The 16,194-nt window shown below is 51.6% G+C and overlaps 6 protein-coding genes across 6 annotated transcripts; 2 read left to right on the forward strand and 4 right to left on the reverse strand.

The window, feature by feature from the left end:
* Positions 1–636: 636 nt before the first annotated feature.
* On the forward strand, positions 637–2,397 carry J7T55_009818 (uncharacterized protein; the record flags this gene model as incomplete). The annotated part of the gene is made up of 2 exons (XM_053143772.1): positions 637–1,552; positions 1,604–2,397. 2 exons carry the CDS (start codon positions 637–639, stop codon positions 2,395–2,397), a joined length of 1,710 nt encoding a protein of 569 aa, XP_052993337.1.
* A 76-nt stretch (positions 2,398–2,473) lies between these two features.
* On the reverse strand, positions 2,474–3,798 carry J7T55_009819 (uncharacterized protein; the record flags this gene model as incomplete). The annotated part of the gene is made up of 5 exons (XM_053143773.1): positions 2,474–2,600; positions 2,657–2,700; positions 2,767–2,950; positions 3,017–3,331; positions 3,404–3,798. 5 exons carry the CDS (start codon positions 3,796–3,798, stop codon positions 2,474–2,476), a joined length of 1,065 nt encoding a protein of 354 aa, XP_052993338.1.
* A 1,239-nt stretch (positions 3,799–5,037) lies between these two features.
* Positions 5,038–5,646, reverse strand: J7T55_009820 (bromodomain protein-3; the record flags this gene model as incomplete). Its single annotated transcript, XM_053143774.1, has 1 exon — positions 5,038–5,646. One exon carries the CDS (start codon positions 5,644–5,646, stop codon positions 5,038–5,040), a length of 609 nt encoding a protein of 202 aa, XP_052993339.1.
* Positions 5,647–6,261: 615 nt separating this feature from the next.
* On the reverse strand, positions 6,262–7,247 carry J7T55_009821 (uncharacterized protein; the record flags this gene model as incomplete). Its single annotated transcript, XM_053143775.1, has 3 exons — positions 6,262–6,390; positions 6,467–6,677; positions 6,802–7,247. 3 exons carry the CDS (start codon positions 7,245–7,247, stop codon positions 6,262–6,264), a joined length of 786 nt encoding a protein of 261 aa, XP_052993340.1.
* An 892-nt stretch (positions 7,248–8,139) lies between these two features.
* On the reverse strand, positions 8,140–9,534 carry J7T55_009822 (uncharacterized protein; the record flags this gene model as incomplete). The annotated part of the gene is made up of 2 exons (XM_053143777.1): positions 8,140–8,576; positions 8,796–9,534. 2 exons carry the CDS (start codon positions 9,532–9,534, stop codon positions 8,140–8,142), a joined length of 1,176 nt encoding a protein of 391 aa, XP_052993341.1.
* A 2,379-nt stretch (positions 9,535–11,913) lies between these two features.
* J7T55_009823 (uncharacterized protein) lies at positions 11,914–15,174 on the forward strand (the record flags this gene model as incomplete). The annotated part of the gene is made up of 1 exon (XM_053143778.1): positions 11,914–15,174. The coding sequence occupies one exon, from the start codon at positions 11,914–11,916 to the stop codon at positions 15,172–15,174; it is 3,261 nt and encodes a 1,086-aa protein (XP_052993342.1).
* Positions 15,175–16,194: the final 1,020 nt, after the last annotated feature.

The raw sequence follows: 16,194 nt of genomic DNA on the forward strand, positions 1-16,194 counted from the left end.
TTCTTTTTCTGGTTACAAATATGATTGAATTGCAGCATCTATTGTTACGGGGGTAGTTACTTATCTCCCCTGAGCACATCAGTATCACCAGACCGTCTCTATACACATACACATAGCGTCCTCAGGCAATGTCAATGGTGGGACACGCGGATTTACGGGTTTACCTTGTGAAATGGAATCCAGTTAGATGCTCCGCATTAAGAATCAATGTGGGGAAACTGGGCGCGTTCATGCACTCTACGCCTAGTTGACACTCTCTTAGGCTTGGAGCTCAGGGATGAGAGCTCCATGTCCCCTCCAACTGCCGCAGACATGAATGCTTGGACCCCGCACCCAAGGATGATCAATAATACCTGACAGATGGGAAAGATTATCCGGCCTGCAGTAACGAAGCATTTGTAGCCGCCGCACAAGTCGTTCTCGGGAACGATGCCGCTGTCACGGGGAGTTGACTCCGGCGTCTCAGCTCTGCGGGCTTTCTCGAAGGCCCGGCGAGAATGTGACCTCAGTTTCGACCGCGCGTAGGTCTGCACGTGTGTGAAAGCTAGCCGCCACTGAATGTTTATAAACATAGGAAGTGTCCCACTAACCTTGAGGCAGTGACAAGTTTTCACAATAAGCTCAATATACTGCATCATGGCCCACATCTTCGCTATCGCACCCACCGTCAAGGGTTATGCCGACGGCCGTTTGGCAAGACCCGGGGAGGCAACCACCTTTCCAGAGACCGGAACCTTCAGTGGCATAAACAAGCCATCTCGCTTTGAAGGCGACGTCTTTGACCTCGAAGTCACGGGGAGCATCCCCAAAGAGATTAATGCGACATTCTACCGCATCCAGCCGGACCAGCGGTTCCCACCACTGTTTGAGGACGATGTCCACTTCAACGGCGACGGCGCAGTGACAGCCATCCGCATTGCGAACGGCCACGCGGATTTCAAGCAGCGGTATGTGCAGACAGACCGGTACAAGGCTGAGACCGCAGCGCGGCGGAGCCTGTTCGGCAGGTACCGGAATCCGTTCACAGACAATGAGAGTGTCAAGGGCGTCATCCGCACGGCGAGCAATACGAACATCACCTTCTGGCGAGGGATGCTTCTTGCCACCAAGGAGGATGGCCCGCCGTTCGCGATGGACCCTGTGACGCTCGAGACGCTGGGGAGGTACGACTTTGAGGGCCAGATCAAGTCGCCAACGTTCACTGCGCATCCCAAATTCGACCCTGAGACGGGCGAGATGTTGTGCTTTGCCTATGAGGCTGGTGGGAATGGTAACGACGGCAGTCTTGATATCATTATGTGGACGATAGATGCCGATGGAAAAAAGACTGAAGAAGCATTTTACAAGGCGCCGTTTGCCGGCATGATTCATGACATCGGAGTGAGCAAGAATTATGTTGTCATGCCGTTGACGCCTCTAAAGGTCAACCTCGACAGGATGAAGAGGGGTGGTGAGAAATTTGCATGGGATCCGAATGAAGACCAGTGGTACGGTCTCGTGCCTAGGAGAAACGGCAAAAGTGAGGATATCATCTGGTTTAGAGCCGACAACGGTGAGTCACCCACCCTATGTATTGGTGGTGCCCTAAACTAACTTTCACCAGCTTTCCAGGGCCACATTGCAGGCTGCTACGAAAACGAGGACGGCCACGTCGTAGTGGATTTGACAGTTGCGGACGGAAATGTCTTCTTCTGGTGGCCACCAGATGAGGAGCTCACTCCGTCACAGCCAGCCAAGGTATCCAAGCGAGACCAGCTCAACAGCCAAACCACGCGCTGGATCCTCGATCCTAAGGCCAAGACCAAGACACGCATCACACCGGCCTTCGTGTGGAACATCAACGGGGAGTTCAGCCGCATTGATGACCGCTGGGTTACAAAGAAATACACTCACTTTTGGCAAGCAAAAGTCGACCCGACGAAGCCCTACGACTTCGCCAAATGCGGGCCGCCGGCAGGCGGGCTGTTCAACTCCCTCGGCCACTACACCTGGGACCCTGACAACGCGCTTGCCAAGGGAAAGGAGGACGTCTACTTCTTCGGCCCGACGTCAACAGTCCAGGAGCCGAGTTTCATCCCCAAGGAAAATGGAGCGGAAGGCGAAGGGTACTTGATCGCGCTCGTGAACCGGCTCGATGAGCTGAGGAACGACGTAGCCATCTTTGACGCGCAGAATCTGGCCCAGGGTCCTCTAGCTGTGCTGCACCTGCCATTGAAATTGAAGCTCGGTCTACATGGCAACTTTGTCGATCACAGAGACATTGATGCGTGGCAGAAGAGGCGCGCCCAAGGTGGGGACATTGGTCCGATCAAGATCGCTGTCGAGCCGCTGCCGTGGCAGAAGGAGTTCTCGAATGGTGCAACGAACGGGCAGAATGGTGCCAATGGTTCACATTAAATAAGATTCTGCCGCTGATCTTCAATTTTGTCTTCTGGCTCTGATGTACATGAATTCGACGAGAGATATTTACCAATCACAGATTTTCAAGCCAATGACTCTCGAGACCTGGAACTTTGGCACTCAGCTCCCTGATTATCTCCTTCCATGCCAAAGCCTGAACCTTTCTTGCGTTTTCACTCGTGACATTGACGCTTGCCTTCCTAAGGTGAAATGTTTCAGGCCTATCATTGAAATGAATTGATTAGGATTGACGTACCTCAGGTATTGCTCATGAGTCAACCACGCGATGGAGAACCGCCCCTACGCGTCTGGTCAGACTGCTCACACTCTTTCACAAGCTACACCAATCGGACTTTGTCCACTCACATGCTCTTCCTTAGGTCGTAAGGCCACCATTATATAGTGCCTGGCGCCGTAGTCAGGGGGCTTCCCACCCAGACTCATATACAGCGAGACGAGAAGCTTCATGACCCACGTTTGATCCCCCACGGCGCGCCCAATATCGGTTTTAACCATGCCTGGACACACGCTGTTGACGATTACCTGTGGTCTGTTTCCATTAGTACAGTCACAAATCTACCAGCACGATGATTCTTATGCCTTGGTCTCCACTTACTCGCCATCTGGGCCCAATGCCTGCTTGCAGATTTCTTCGATTGCGTACATGATTAGTAGCTTACTGTCACCATAATTGGGCTGCTGCAGCTTCCACGGTGCTGGCCAGTACTTGTGGTCACTTAAATGCCGCAGTATACCTCCTTGTTCTGCCCATTCCTGCCAGTGGCTTATGTCCGGGTAAAGGTGGCTTCGCGATGTTACAAAGACGACGCGTGCTGGGGAGTTTCGGTTGCCTCGTTCGGATTTCATCAAGTCCAAGAGCAACATTCCAAGAAGGATTGTGCTGAGTGTGTTGACTTGAATCGTCACTTCCCTGCATCGCATTAGGCGGCGTGGTCGGTTCAACGTCGATTCATAGAAAGAAAAAAGTTCTCAAGACACTCACCAGCCTTCAGGACTAGCAACAAAGCGAGGACTGAGCACACCTGCATTCAACACGGCCACATCAATGCCTCCTTGTCCTTGACGAACCTTCCTGAGTTCCGCAGTAAAGGCTATACAGGAGGAGTACCGTGCCATATCGAGCTCCATCACAGATACACGAGACTCTGGCGCAGCACGCTGAATCTTCTTCTTGGCAGCATCGCCACGGGACTTCGTCCGGCAGGTGATGATCACATCAGCCCCAAGGCCAGCAAAATGTAAAGAGGCCGCTAGACCTAGGCCTGCTGTCCCTCCTGTGACCAGGACTGTCTGTCCTTTGAATGTGTCTGGCAGGGGTAGGGGCTCCGGCACGAACCGGCCTTTGATACGCCGGAGAGGAAAGTCCAGTAGGGTCATTGTATTCGCCGAGGATATGCTGAAGAGTGCGGTTATCAAGTTAAGATGGTCCAGCGAGCACAATGCTACTGCCTTCGATGTTCAAGTAGTTGTTTTTGAATAGGTTCGTCGACGCTGGAAAAAAGGGCTTCATGGCCAGGCATCTCAGGTGTCCAAGACGCTCCGATGATTTATGCCCCTTTTGGTTTTGTTTTTTTTGCGGCATGGCACCAATAATCTTACGATTATTGATCTAGAAGCGCATGCCCAATGTTTGAATTACGGCACAGCAGGATTTTTGGAAATCCTTCTTCAACTGTAATCAATCTTGGCGACTCTCAACCAATTAATTCATTTGTGGTAGTGCCAAGGACTGTCTCGGAGACATGGGCGAATGGGTAGCCGACGGTGTCGGTGCCTCCTTCGACCCGTACCGGAGACTTGTATACTATACCAGGACACTGCAGATTCACCAGTCGAGTCTTGGCGGCTTAATATCAATTTTCATTGTTCCAAGAATTGAGGGAGAAATCAAACTTAGCATTGATCTAGGTGGGTGGTAGTCTTGTGGCTAGCGTCGATACTCTCGCGTTCACTTGGTCATCTGCTCCATGAGAAGCATTAGATACTTTGATAGGTAATAGTTTGCCCCGTCTGTGGGTTTCACACTTTATGCAAGCCGACAGAAAATAACGCAGTCTTACTAAACTGTAATTCTTCTCTCTGCCTCATGATCGCAAATCATCTTCCAGGACTAACCCGTCCAAGGGCGATCCACATGCGCAAGCCCAATCCAAAGGAACAGAATACTCCAACTTCCAGCGAGCGAGTTCATCCAGGGCTGTACTTCGGAGTTGCTTTGGCCCCAAAGAAGGGCAAAGACTGTTGACAGTAGGCAGCGGGAGCGCGCATATTCCAAACAAAATTTCATGCCACATAGCCCAATCTCATGTGTATCAATTCTCCATCTATGCGTTATCCTTCGGTCGTTTGTAGACCATGAAAGCGGTCAGCTCATGGAAGACAAAGAACCTGCATTGTTTTAGACACCTCTGTTAAATGGGTCCTGCGTGTGAAGCGGCTGTCGAGTGGCTTTGCACTGGCGAGCCCCGAAACACGGATAAGAGCATTCACATTGAGGAAGATAAGAGGAAGAGTAGGCTAGTTGAATTTCATGGCTCTTTGTCGATGACTTATGGTTTCTCTTGCTCGAGTTCCACAGCTGAGCCGCCTGGGCACGATACTCCACCCAACTACCCATCAATAACCCTCCTCCATTTCAACCAGGCTCTTAGAGAGCTCCCGTCCGTCCCCTCTGGCGATAGTGATCGCCTTGCTCATCCAACTGGACCACTCGGCACACTCATCCTCGTAGATCTTGCGCAGCTTCTTCGCAGCGTTGTGAATTCGGTGGCCCCTGGGGTAGTAGTTCAGGGAATTGTCGATCATCAGATCGAAGTCGCTCACCAGGCCGTACGCATGGCCGCCGTACACGCCCTGGTCCCAGTTTCTTCTGATCTTGCCGAAATCCATCGGCGTCTTGACGATCTTGTCGTAGGCGGGGTTGTTGGTGGCGACAGCGGTCATGGGCTCGAGGAAGAATTTGTTGATGGAGCGATTCTTCTTGCCCATCACGTTGGCGTTGAGCACTTGCCAGTAGAAGTGCAACTCTATTCCGTAATATTTCCGTCTCAGTCGCAGCATCTGGCTTGTCTGGACTGGTTTCTTCTTCAGCCATGGCTGATATTTGAATTTTTTTGCCGAGCGAGCCCGAATTTCGGCGTTGATTTTGTCAGTAGTTGATGTGGCTGGACGTGAAGGCTGCGCAGTTCGCGGCCCCAGAGGCGAAGCCTTGGATGGAAGTGCCATGGTTGCTGTTGATGTCGGTCTGCGCGGCAAGCAGTATGGCGAGGACAGGGTTATCGTCTTGGTAATCGAAAGCTGCTCTTCCTGGGAGCTCAAGAGATATCAAGCTGAGGAGAGTAAGAAATTGAGGAGGAAAGGGGCTGGGGAGAAATCTCTTAAATACCTAAAGAGTTGTGGATGAGCTCTGCGATACCAGGAGCTTTTCCTATTGTTGCCACCCATTGTGTTATTCTACCATTCCGTTCGATCTTTCCATGTATAATGAATTACGGGGTGAACTCGTATTGTCTGCTCCGTCCAATGAGTGCAGTTTAAAGATGAGATGAGAGTTTTGACCAGAATGCCGCGACTAGAGTTGTGTGGAAGTCGACGATTTGGTGGAGCGTTGAATAACATTGATAGTCATTGTTTCAATAGGACCTAAGTCTTGTATGGCGCAAGCATGGCTGAAAGAATTGTTCTAAGCGGTAATGCGTTTGCCTCTCGCTAACCATTGCCATTAGGTAATTGTGCCTATCAAAACTGCAGGTCCTCCTCAGAAAATGCGGTTGAATCCCGGGCTACACTATGTCGTAAAGCGCATGTTCTATTTCCGCACTCCCGGTTTTGAAACATAGCTCAATCCTCGTCATTGTCAAGCGCTTCAAGCTTTGCTCTCGCGTGCTGTCTAGCCAAGCTGTAGGCGTCGTCCAGGGCAGAAAATTGATCAAAGACGAGGTAGGATGAGATTCCGGGAACCTCCTCACTCTGAATTCTACCCTGAAGCTTGGATCAGTCCAAGTTTACTGAACGTTGCGAACGAGGGACACCTCTTACCACTCACAAATCTACCGGACTCTGCCGGCAGTTTAGCACGACTCTTCGCTAATGTCACCGTGTTCTGCGTCCATCTGGGCCTGACGACGGCGATCGCGTCGTGATCGTCGCTGATCCTGTGCAATAACTTGTAAGCCCCATACTCATCGCTGTCGTTGAGGAATGATGATGTTACTAACTGCAGCTTGTCGAGCTTGGCTCCCCTCGGGCGCTTGCCGCTTCGTGGGTCCCAGCACAGTAACAACTGTCTCAATGACTCTTCTCTTGAGGCCCACGGTGTTGGGGCCAAGTTTGAGTGCAGTAACTAGAGCATGGGTCACCACGTCGTTGACGCTTGCAAACCTCTCCATAGCCGACTCGATAGCTGCTTTGAGGCTGTCGTCCCCGTCGATCAAGTCGATAAAAATATCGTCGAGGTTGTCACTGCGGGTGCGACCATTGAAACCCATGGCTGTGTTGAGTGTGCTCTGTACGATCTCGCTGGCAGTCATGTGATCGGATCGGATGGCATTCTCTACGACATGCTTGACAACATCCTCAGTGTTCGATTTCGTACGCATGGCGGCATCGATGGTGGGCTCGAGCGAGAGAAGCGCATCAAGACGGTCTTGCAGGACTAGAATCTCACGTTGTTGATTGTCAAGTGAGATGATTTTCTCGCCGAGCTTTTTCTTCTGCTGTTCGAGCTCCGTTGTCACCTGCCTGATCGACGCGATTGTCTGCTCACGCTCTTGAAGCTCGTGCTCCTTGGCGTCGAACTCTTCTCTTAGCCTCGCGATGTGCGACATTGTCGAAGACGCGGTGGTGATGTTGTTTCAGGACAAGAGGATCTCTGCTCTGGTATGCAGAAATGTGGTCGGATTCTTGCTGCCCGTGTTGAGCGTTTACGCGGGACGAAGATGAAGGGCAGCTTGAGGTGGGTGGTGTGCAGTTGGGTTGCGCAAGTAGAGGGGGATCCAAAGTTTGGATTAGGGTGCTTGTCTGAAGAAGTTTTCCAAGGCACCAAAACAACAAAGACCGTTCAAAATTGTTTCGTAGAAGTGCCACTGACTTGGGGGGAGTGGCAGCCGATGGGACGTTCCTGTGGCTGGCGACCAGGAAACATGAGCAGACTAGATGAAAAGTTGAGCAACTTTCTGGGCATACCAATATCCGTTGGGTTGTATGGACACGGCAAGGTCCTCAGTCATGCCTTGTTTGGTGGGACTTGTCAATGCGAATTAAAGTGTCACATTTGGGCGGAATGCTGAATTGCTGTCTCCCAGCCGGTTTACATTGTGCATTTGCTACTGCCTGATAAAACAGGCCCAGAATTAAGTGGTAAATGTGTTGACTACGTTGGCAAATCGACCTTCTGTAGGCTTACACTGACTTTACAAGCATACAGCGGAAATGATCCATGCAGAAACAAGCTCTAACTGTACCTGCGCCAATACTGCAGCCAATATGTCCTGGCAAGCCAGAGTACAACAATCCAAGTGAAACATCATTATCTATGCCATCACCACCGCTGGACCCAGCCAAGAGGATTTCTCATGGCCATATCAAGCCGCCTGTCAACTTTCCCAAACTCCGTACTGCAAAGTTCATATCCGTCTTGACCAAGAACTTAGGCTCGAGGATATTGAACTGTGTCACCTGCCTTGAACAACAAGGGCCCCATATCTCTGCTGCTCAGAATCACTGAGGTCGGTCCTGCCGGTTCTGCGGAGGATAGTTCAACTTGACCACCTTGCTGGCCCGAGCTCCGGTCGCTTGATCTTGGCCGCCCTCAGGGGCACTCCGCTTGGCTGGTGGACCCTGGGGACCTGCGTCCGGGTCAATACCCAGGGCACGCAGCAGGGCTGCTTGGTGTTTATTATAAGCTGCGATCAGCTCCGGGTCAATACCTTGGGCAGGTAGAGTGACTGCTTGTTTTCTGGTAAATTCGGCAACTGTTGTCCAGAGTTGCCGAAGAGAGGTGGTCTCCCCAGGCAGTCGAATTGGCGCATTGACTGCAGGATTGATAGTGCTGCTAGCAGCGCCAGTATGAATGCTTGGCTGGGATGGCTTTGGCTGCATGGGATTGGGTTGCTGAGGAGTAGAAGTGACAGTGGACGCGGGAGGCCCTCCAATTGCTGCGTAACGTTTTATTAGTTTCCAGAGTAACATGGGCCGGACTAGTAGTCGCATGAAGTCAAACGTGAAATGAACTCAGCCAGTTAAGGCATGTTATGAGACACATTAGAGGCAGGGCAATAGGACCAAGTAAGCTTCAAGAAGTATAGGACGAAAGGCATAAGGCAAGAGGTACTGGGAAAGTTGTGAAGATGAAGCGGGAAAGACGTTTGACATACCAGCACGGCTTGCCGAGCGCATCTCACGATTCTCGACCTCCTTGGCAAAGCCATCCATGATACCCTTGATGCCATTGCTACTCATGCCCATTCCGACAGCACAACCCAGGGTAGTGAGCACGCCAGTTCGGAGTCGAGTGGGCTCGGCCCTCATGGCAGTTATAAAAGCCTCCTTGACGATGACGGTGGGCTCGATGCCGAGTTTGATGGCAGTAATGACGGTAGGCGTAATGATGTCGCTGGCAAACATGTACTTGGAACCTCTGGCAGTCTGAAGAGCAGTGCGAACGATATCGCTGGTCTCCAGGTCGGAAGTTCGGACGGTCTCGAGTGCGACCTTGATGACGGCTTCGGCGCCGAGCTGGCTGACATCGACAGCGGTCTTGATCATCATCTTGACCAATCCCTCGGGGCCCAGGTCGCTCTTGATGCTGGTGAGGGCGAGCTTGATAGCCTCCTCGACGGTAATGTTTCCGCTCGCAAACGGGCCGTTGGCGTTGTTGCTGCCCTCTAGGGCGATGTCGAGAACGTCGGTTGGCGCGATAGTGGTGGTAGGCTCGGGAGAAAGAGCGTCCTCGATGGCGCCTCGAATGTCGTCGCGAGCGCACTCGAGAATCTCGAGTGACTGCTTGAGCTGCTCTAGCTCAGCCTCACGCGACGCGGTCTCGGCCTCGCGCGTTCGGAGGGCGGCCTCGCGGCGGTGGATCGTCTTCTCGAGCTTTCCGATGGGAGTGGACATTTTAATGGCTCTCGAAGGCCTTGAAAGGCAGAAGGCAAACTATGTGCGAATGATACTTGCAAATGAGAGCCCTTTGTTGATGATTGTGTCCCTCGGTGTGCAGGTGCTGCCGTCAAAGCTGTTGCGCTGCCAGGTGGGGGGTAACTGGGGAACAGCTCTTGGAGTTCTGAAAGCTCTGGAGCAGGCTCAGTGGAATCTACATACAGGCTTGGGCTAAGACTGGAATCGTTCCGTATCAGCATTTAAGATTTGCAAGATTTACATTTGTCCTGTTGGGAGACTGACTGGGCACGAGATTGGGCTACTTACTGTGGGTGAATATGCTTTTGGTTACCATCACGAGACTGCAGGCTAAGTGCATATGTGAATTGCGACAGTGGCAGGCATGAGATTCGTTCTATTATAACAAATGATACGAAATTAAACATCTGGTCGACCTAGATAAGCGGTGATGATTTGGATCTTCGACCGGAATCTTTCATTCTTTGAGACTTTCCGATCAATGATCACCACTGCTGCCCATGGGAGAGGGCATCCCATTAAAAACTATCCTATAGCAAGTTGTCCGAAAGCAGGTTATCCCACAGGAGGAGACGGATTGCTCTGCAATACGTTACCCCGGAAGAGGTCATCCTACAACCCGTGATACTATAAGAAGTGAGACGTTATCCTATCGTAGGTTATCCTAGACTAGGTTTGAAGTTATCCCGTAGAAAATTATCCTCTGAATGATTTTCCTGGTGGAAGGGATTCCATGAGAGGACTTCCTATAAGATATTATCTCATGATCGCAATGTTCGTTCCATAAGAGACTATCTTAAGCGCGACTTCTCTTCAGGCTGCTGCTCCATCCGTATGATCTATCATGTCGATTCAAGCCGCCAGCTTCGACAGTAAGTGGCAACCAGGGCTTCGGGAATCCTAGCCCACATATATTTAGCCTGACTGCTCTTGCCAATTGATGTGTGCCCAAGATGGAGGCATCTTCGGGGCTTCCTACACATTCTCCGAGTTGTTGAAAATTGCAGGACATGGGAGCGGGGGGGGGGGGTCCGAAGATCTTGCCATGTTTCAATGGCTTGGTTGGAGGTCGTCCTACTCGGGAGCTACCATGCTCTGCAAGATTCCTAGTGCTGTGGGAAGCATCTTGCCAAGGTTCAGAGCTTTGACTGCTTTGTTTCAACGCTGCGTGATTGAGTAAATAGAGATTCGATATCTGTGACTGGCGATGGCGTGGGTGACCATGCTGGGCAGCTCAATAGTGTACCGGGCAACACCACTGGCTGGTTGAAGTGATGTTGAAGAATCGTTCGAAGGGGGAGCGCTTCTCGACTTGGCTTTCTTTGGTCTCCGGATTCAATAAGATTGGACGCAAGTATCTTGCACGGCCTTATGCATACTACCTTGCGTAAGGCATTAGCAACACGGAATGATCGGCTCGAATCACAGGCAGAACAAGCCGGTGAGTTGTGGCCGAGCAATTCGAGCTCCGTGGCTCTGTGCTAAGGACTCATAACATCGGCAAAATATGAGGAGCTTCCAGTGGCCAACATTCCATTGAACCGAGTTTTTATGAGTGGTTTTGCCTGGTACAAGGCTGAAGTTAAAGCTCCAGGCAGGAGCTGTCGTCCTTGGTCTATTTCGCAGCCCAGGCAACACAACCGTCAAGCAATGGGCACCTCACTGGCATCAAAAGACAGTCGTTGAAGGTTATCTAGGCTTTCTTTGTTCTCACTCATAAAGTCCTGCCACCTGAGCAGCTGCCCTGCAGCCATCGAAGCTCAAGCCCACACTTGTGCCCCAGGCAGCTTCGAAAGCGAATCAACTGCAAACCTACCACCTCCTTCCTCGTCGAACGCGTCCAAGCTCCTGTGCAACTCGTCCTTTTCAGGCAGCCACACCTGCCTTTTTGTCCGTCTTCAGTCTCTGCCAAGACTCCTAAACTCTGACTGTCATCTGCATCATCCCGACCATCCTTACACCAACTTCGACCTTCGTTGCCTCAGCGTGGCCATCTTATCTCCTCCCTGCGCAATTTAAGCAAAACTCAGGGTGCCCTGCGTGCGTTCTGCCCCACGTCGACTCAGCCCGCCCTGAGATGATCGCAGAGCATGATCTTTCTCTCCCAACTCTTCGTGACCTGCTTAGAGCCAGTCGAGGCGGTCGGCGCGAGCCTTTCTGGCTGCGGTCAGTGTCTGCCCCCTCGAACACAGGCACTTTTTAAACTAATCATTATCTTCTCCAGTTCTTGGAACTTTTGTAACGATCAGCAAAGCCGCTAACTACCAACTGACTTAACTTAAGATGTCACCAGCGACAGTCGAAAAGGTCCCGGCCGACAGATCCTCGGAGCCATTGTGGCATCTAGTCCAGTCCAAGATGATCCAAACTTTCAATGAAGCAAATGAGAAGAAAAGGCTCAATCTGGAGTGCTGGCCTGTCAAATGTCGGGCGAAAGAACGTCGCCATTGTGACTGGATCGTAGTTGTGATCACGGATGCGCACGAGCTTCATCCAGAAGCAGCAAATTGTTGCCACATTCGGATTGGCGACTACGAGTGGTGGGAGGCGACACGTCTCGAAAACCCTTCACCCACCATCCTACTGAGGGGCCATGAATACGGCAGTTTCGTCACATACCAAGTCAAGGTGCCTCGGCACTCGGATGACCAAAGACAGCCGCATTTCAGTGCGCTCGAGCTGAGTGTCGATGCGAGCGGAGCACAAAGACCCATTTGCGAGGAGGATGACAAGCTTTGGTCAAACCTCCGCTTGTCAATGAAGTCAACGCCTAAGCTCACCGACCAGTTGCTCAGAAGGCACATGCCCGACCCATCATGGAAGATTGACGATGCAAAGCAGTATTGTGATATCTACCGGTATGGGACGGAGAAAGAGTTCGAGTTTCAGGCCAATGCAATCTCCCAATTCAACCGGCGAAGTGTTTACAAATGCTGGCTGGTCATGTGCGGCCCAAACAAGCAAGGACGTCGGAGAGCTGGACCTGTCAAAGTCGAGCGTCAACAGTGCATTGTCATCGTCGCTTTGCGCGAACTTCACGAGTCTTTTCCCAAGGTTGGGGACCCATGTGACCTTGCGTTCGCTGTCAAGATTCCAGTGCACGACCCGGAGAACATCGACTTTGCTCAACACAATCGCAACCCCAAGACCTCCGCGCACGACATCAGAAGCACTACAGCCACAGACAATCAAAGCCTCAAACGTTTGGGCATTAAGTATTTCAGGGGGGTCCGCGTCGACAATCCAAACGACAAGATCTACCTAGACGGATCCAAGTGGAGCAATTGCGCCACTTTCAAAGTCGTGGTGAACTGGCGTACACAATCGACAGAGCAGTCCTCACCTTTCGCGAAGTTCCAAAGCAAGTTGGACATAAGTACCTTGGAAGCAAGTCATGTCGGTGGTCCCAGACCTCGTATCACCCTCAATGACGAGGAATCTTTCGAAGCTCATGTGTGGTTAGACGTCTCAGACACCACCATGTCCGTGGAGCTGAATGCTTTAAAGACAGCGATGTCCGCATCCGCTGGCAGTCGTGTTGAAAGAGCGTTTTCCTACATCAGGGGTTTTGAGAAGGAGGTCGAAAGCTTAGACCTTTTTCGAGCCTTCCCGCAAATGCATGATCCTGACGGTCACCAAAGTCAGCTTCCACAAAGTCTGAAATTACTATACCGGCATCTCGACGACGACCAAAAAGCGGCCTACAGAACTCTCCTCTCAGGTCTTCCGTGTCGAATTGGCATCTTCCCCGGCGGCCCCGGCGTGGGCAAGACGCATTTGATGCTAACAATTGCTGCCCTGGCACTCTCGCGGCACTCGCCTCTTGCTGAACCGCATGCTGCTGTCACCGAGCACACACCGTCTTCCGCCGGCCCCATCCTACTCATCGTGGAAGCCAATCGACCTGCTGACGCTCTCGCAACACGAGTGGTGGAACACTTCAAAACACTCGGCCGCAGGGACTTGCTCATCTTGCGAGCCTACAATTTTAACTACGAGGGTGCTTGGCACACGCGGAATTATCTCCAGGTTGAGGAAGACGGCAAAGTCTCTTCTGATTCCAAGTTTGAAGCCTGCTTTCCAACACATCGCGCAGATCACATACCACAGGTTTGCAAGGGGGGTAGTGGCGACTGTCGCGCCCAGACACTGCGGGATGCTGCTCAACAATACCTGACCAAACATGCTGAGGATTTCCCGAAGCTGTCTGGACTGCTCAACTTGGACTCGGAAGCTGTTGACTCAGAAGATCAAAGAGAATATGAGCTTCGCCAGGAAGAATGGTATAACCTGTTCCGAGCAGTACTGGCTCGGACTGACTTCGTGGTTACAACAACTGTTGGAGCCAGCAAAATTGCGACCCATGCATCGGAGCATTTCCGCCCGCAGCTAGTCATTTTTGACGACGCAGCTCGCGCAAGAGAATTGTCCACCCTTGTTGCTATCGCCAATTTTCCGTCTGCACAAGCTTGGCTTTTCACTGGAACTTGTGAGACGACTAAACCATACGTTGGATCGTATGGGAAAAGGGATCTGTGGAATCCGTGCGTCCATCAACTCAGGACCTCCATGATCGAGAGACGCCTGAATGTGACATCGGATACACATTCACTGTCATTGAACCACCAGACTCGTGGTGATATTCACTTCCTATCTTCTGATATCTTCTGGGATGGTCAAATTCAATCGGCTTTTGAAAAACATGAGAGGTTCCCACCGTCCACTTTGCATCTGCTCGAGTACTGCAAGAATTTGGCCATGAATCAAGAGCTCTCGATTCCTCGCTTGCTAGTCCATGTCAAAGGCTCCACAATGAATTCATCGACAGGAAAGAGCAAGTCCAATGACGGTCATCTGAATTGGGTCATCCAACGGGCTGTCCGGGATCTGGTGCAAGATCGGCAATTCCGTTCAACAGACAATCAACCGGGCAGTATCATAATCACCACACCATACAAAGCACAATTCTCTAATTACCGGAAGGCAATTAATGATTTGATGCGAGAGTTGGACAGAGAACACCGCACAGCTGGCGGCTCCGGCAAAGGGTACCATCGCGAGGTCCTAGTAGAGGCGCGTACCGCCGACACGGTTCAAGGCCACTCTGCCGACCTAGTCATCTTTGACCTTGTGCATTCAGAGGCCACGCCCCATATTGATGACGCGAATCGAATGTGTGTCGCGCTCACCCGCGCGAAGCAAGCTGAGCTTCTCATCATGCAGAGGGCTATGGTTGGGACCGAAGGGCTTGATCACGGGCGCCGTCGTTTCGACGGAACATATGTCGACTTGGTCTACGATCATTGCAAGGCCCATGGGCAGATCATCACTGTGGAGGGGGTAGAAACAGACAAATTGGCGCAGAGCTACATTCTGCAGCGAGACGGTGCCAGCTCTGGGCGCGATCGGTCCGCGGTGCCCCGGCAGCTTCCGTCTGTCCCTCGATCACTGGCTCTGCCACAGAGCGACGGACGAGTTGAAGTCTCTTCGACTTCTGTCGGATCCAATTCACAATCTGGAAAGGAAGCAAGAGATGGATATGATGATGGAAATCCCATATCTGGCGAGAACTTTTCCTTTGAGATGGTCAAGAAGGCATTGCAGCTTGGTCTCAGCTAGTCTTCAGGCATATGTGAAGGCGAGTGCAAACAGGGCTCGGGGCGGGACTTGAGAATGGACATGGACGCAATCATCCGGTGTATGTGGAAGGCACAAGATGGCATTTGATTGCACAAGATTTCCAGGGCCACATGATGAAGGCGGGCGATGTGGTTGATGGCATGGATGGATTGGACGGAACGTGCTGCATTTATGTTTGGACCTTGGTGGACCTTGGTGGACCTTCTTTTCCCTCTGTGTGGCAGAGCTTGACGATGGAATGACTGGCTGACCAGAGCTTACTCGATCGTAGAGCTGAATGAACATCCAAATTCTTGTATTAGATGTACATGCTTTGACTTCCTCTATGTGACACGTCTTTTCACTGTCTGCTTCTCGTGGGATGGCAGCAGAGCTCATGGTGAATACCTCCTCGAGTTCTTCATCTGACCTTTCCCATCTCTGCGTACACATTTTGGAGCTGACCCTTTCACCTCATCCCAACGACACTCTGCCACAATATTACCTTCTGATCGCCGCCGGAAGCTGGGCGATTCGTCTGGGAATACGTCTCAGTCTTCAATTATCCCGTGGAACGTACGACAGACAGCTTCGCCATTTTCTCCTTGTGCTCTTCTGATTTCCTTCACTGAGACCTGACAGATCTTCTTGCCATCTATGCTTGGCCAAACATCTTTCAAACCCTTTTAAGTAAGCCTTGCTCCTCCTGGGCCAATTTCGTTTTCTTTCGCTTGCCCTGGCCAGCTGACGGTTTCCCATCCCGACCTCTTCTGTCTCTGGCTGACTTTCAGCACCCTCCTCTTCCAGGCTTTGGCTCACGACAGCCTACATCAACTGACGCAGAATTCTGTCAACCTCGATTTGCTGTCGGCAAAAACAGAACCAATTTCGCGGACTTCAGCCTCAAAATCGTCCTACAAGATCCCTCGTCCTGCTACCTGCCTCCAGTTTGAAGTTCAAAATTCCAATTCATTTGCAACTTGGAAGCTTTTCCCAGCGAAGGTCCTGTCAGGCTTCTTA

The sequence above is a fragment of the Diaporthe amygdali genome, assembly GCF_026229845.1.
Source record: "Diaporthe amygdali strain CAA958 chromosome Unknown NODE_15_length_991109_cov_64_707514, whole genome shotgun sequence".
Classification (NCBI taxonomy): domain Eukaryota; kingdom Fungi; phylum Ascomycota; class Sordariomycetes; order Diaporthales; family Diaporthaceae; genus Diaporthe; species Diaporthe amygdali.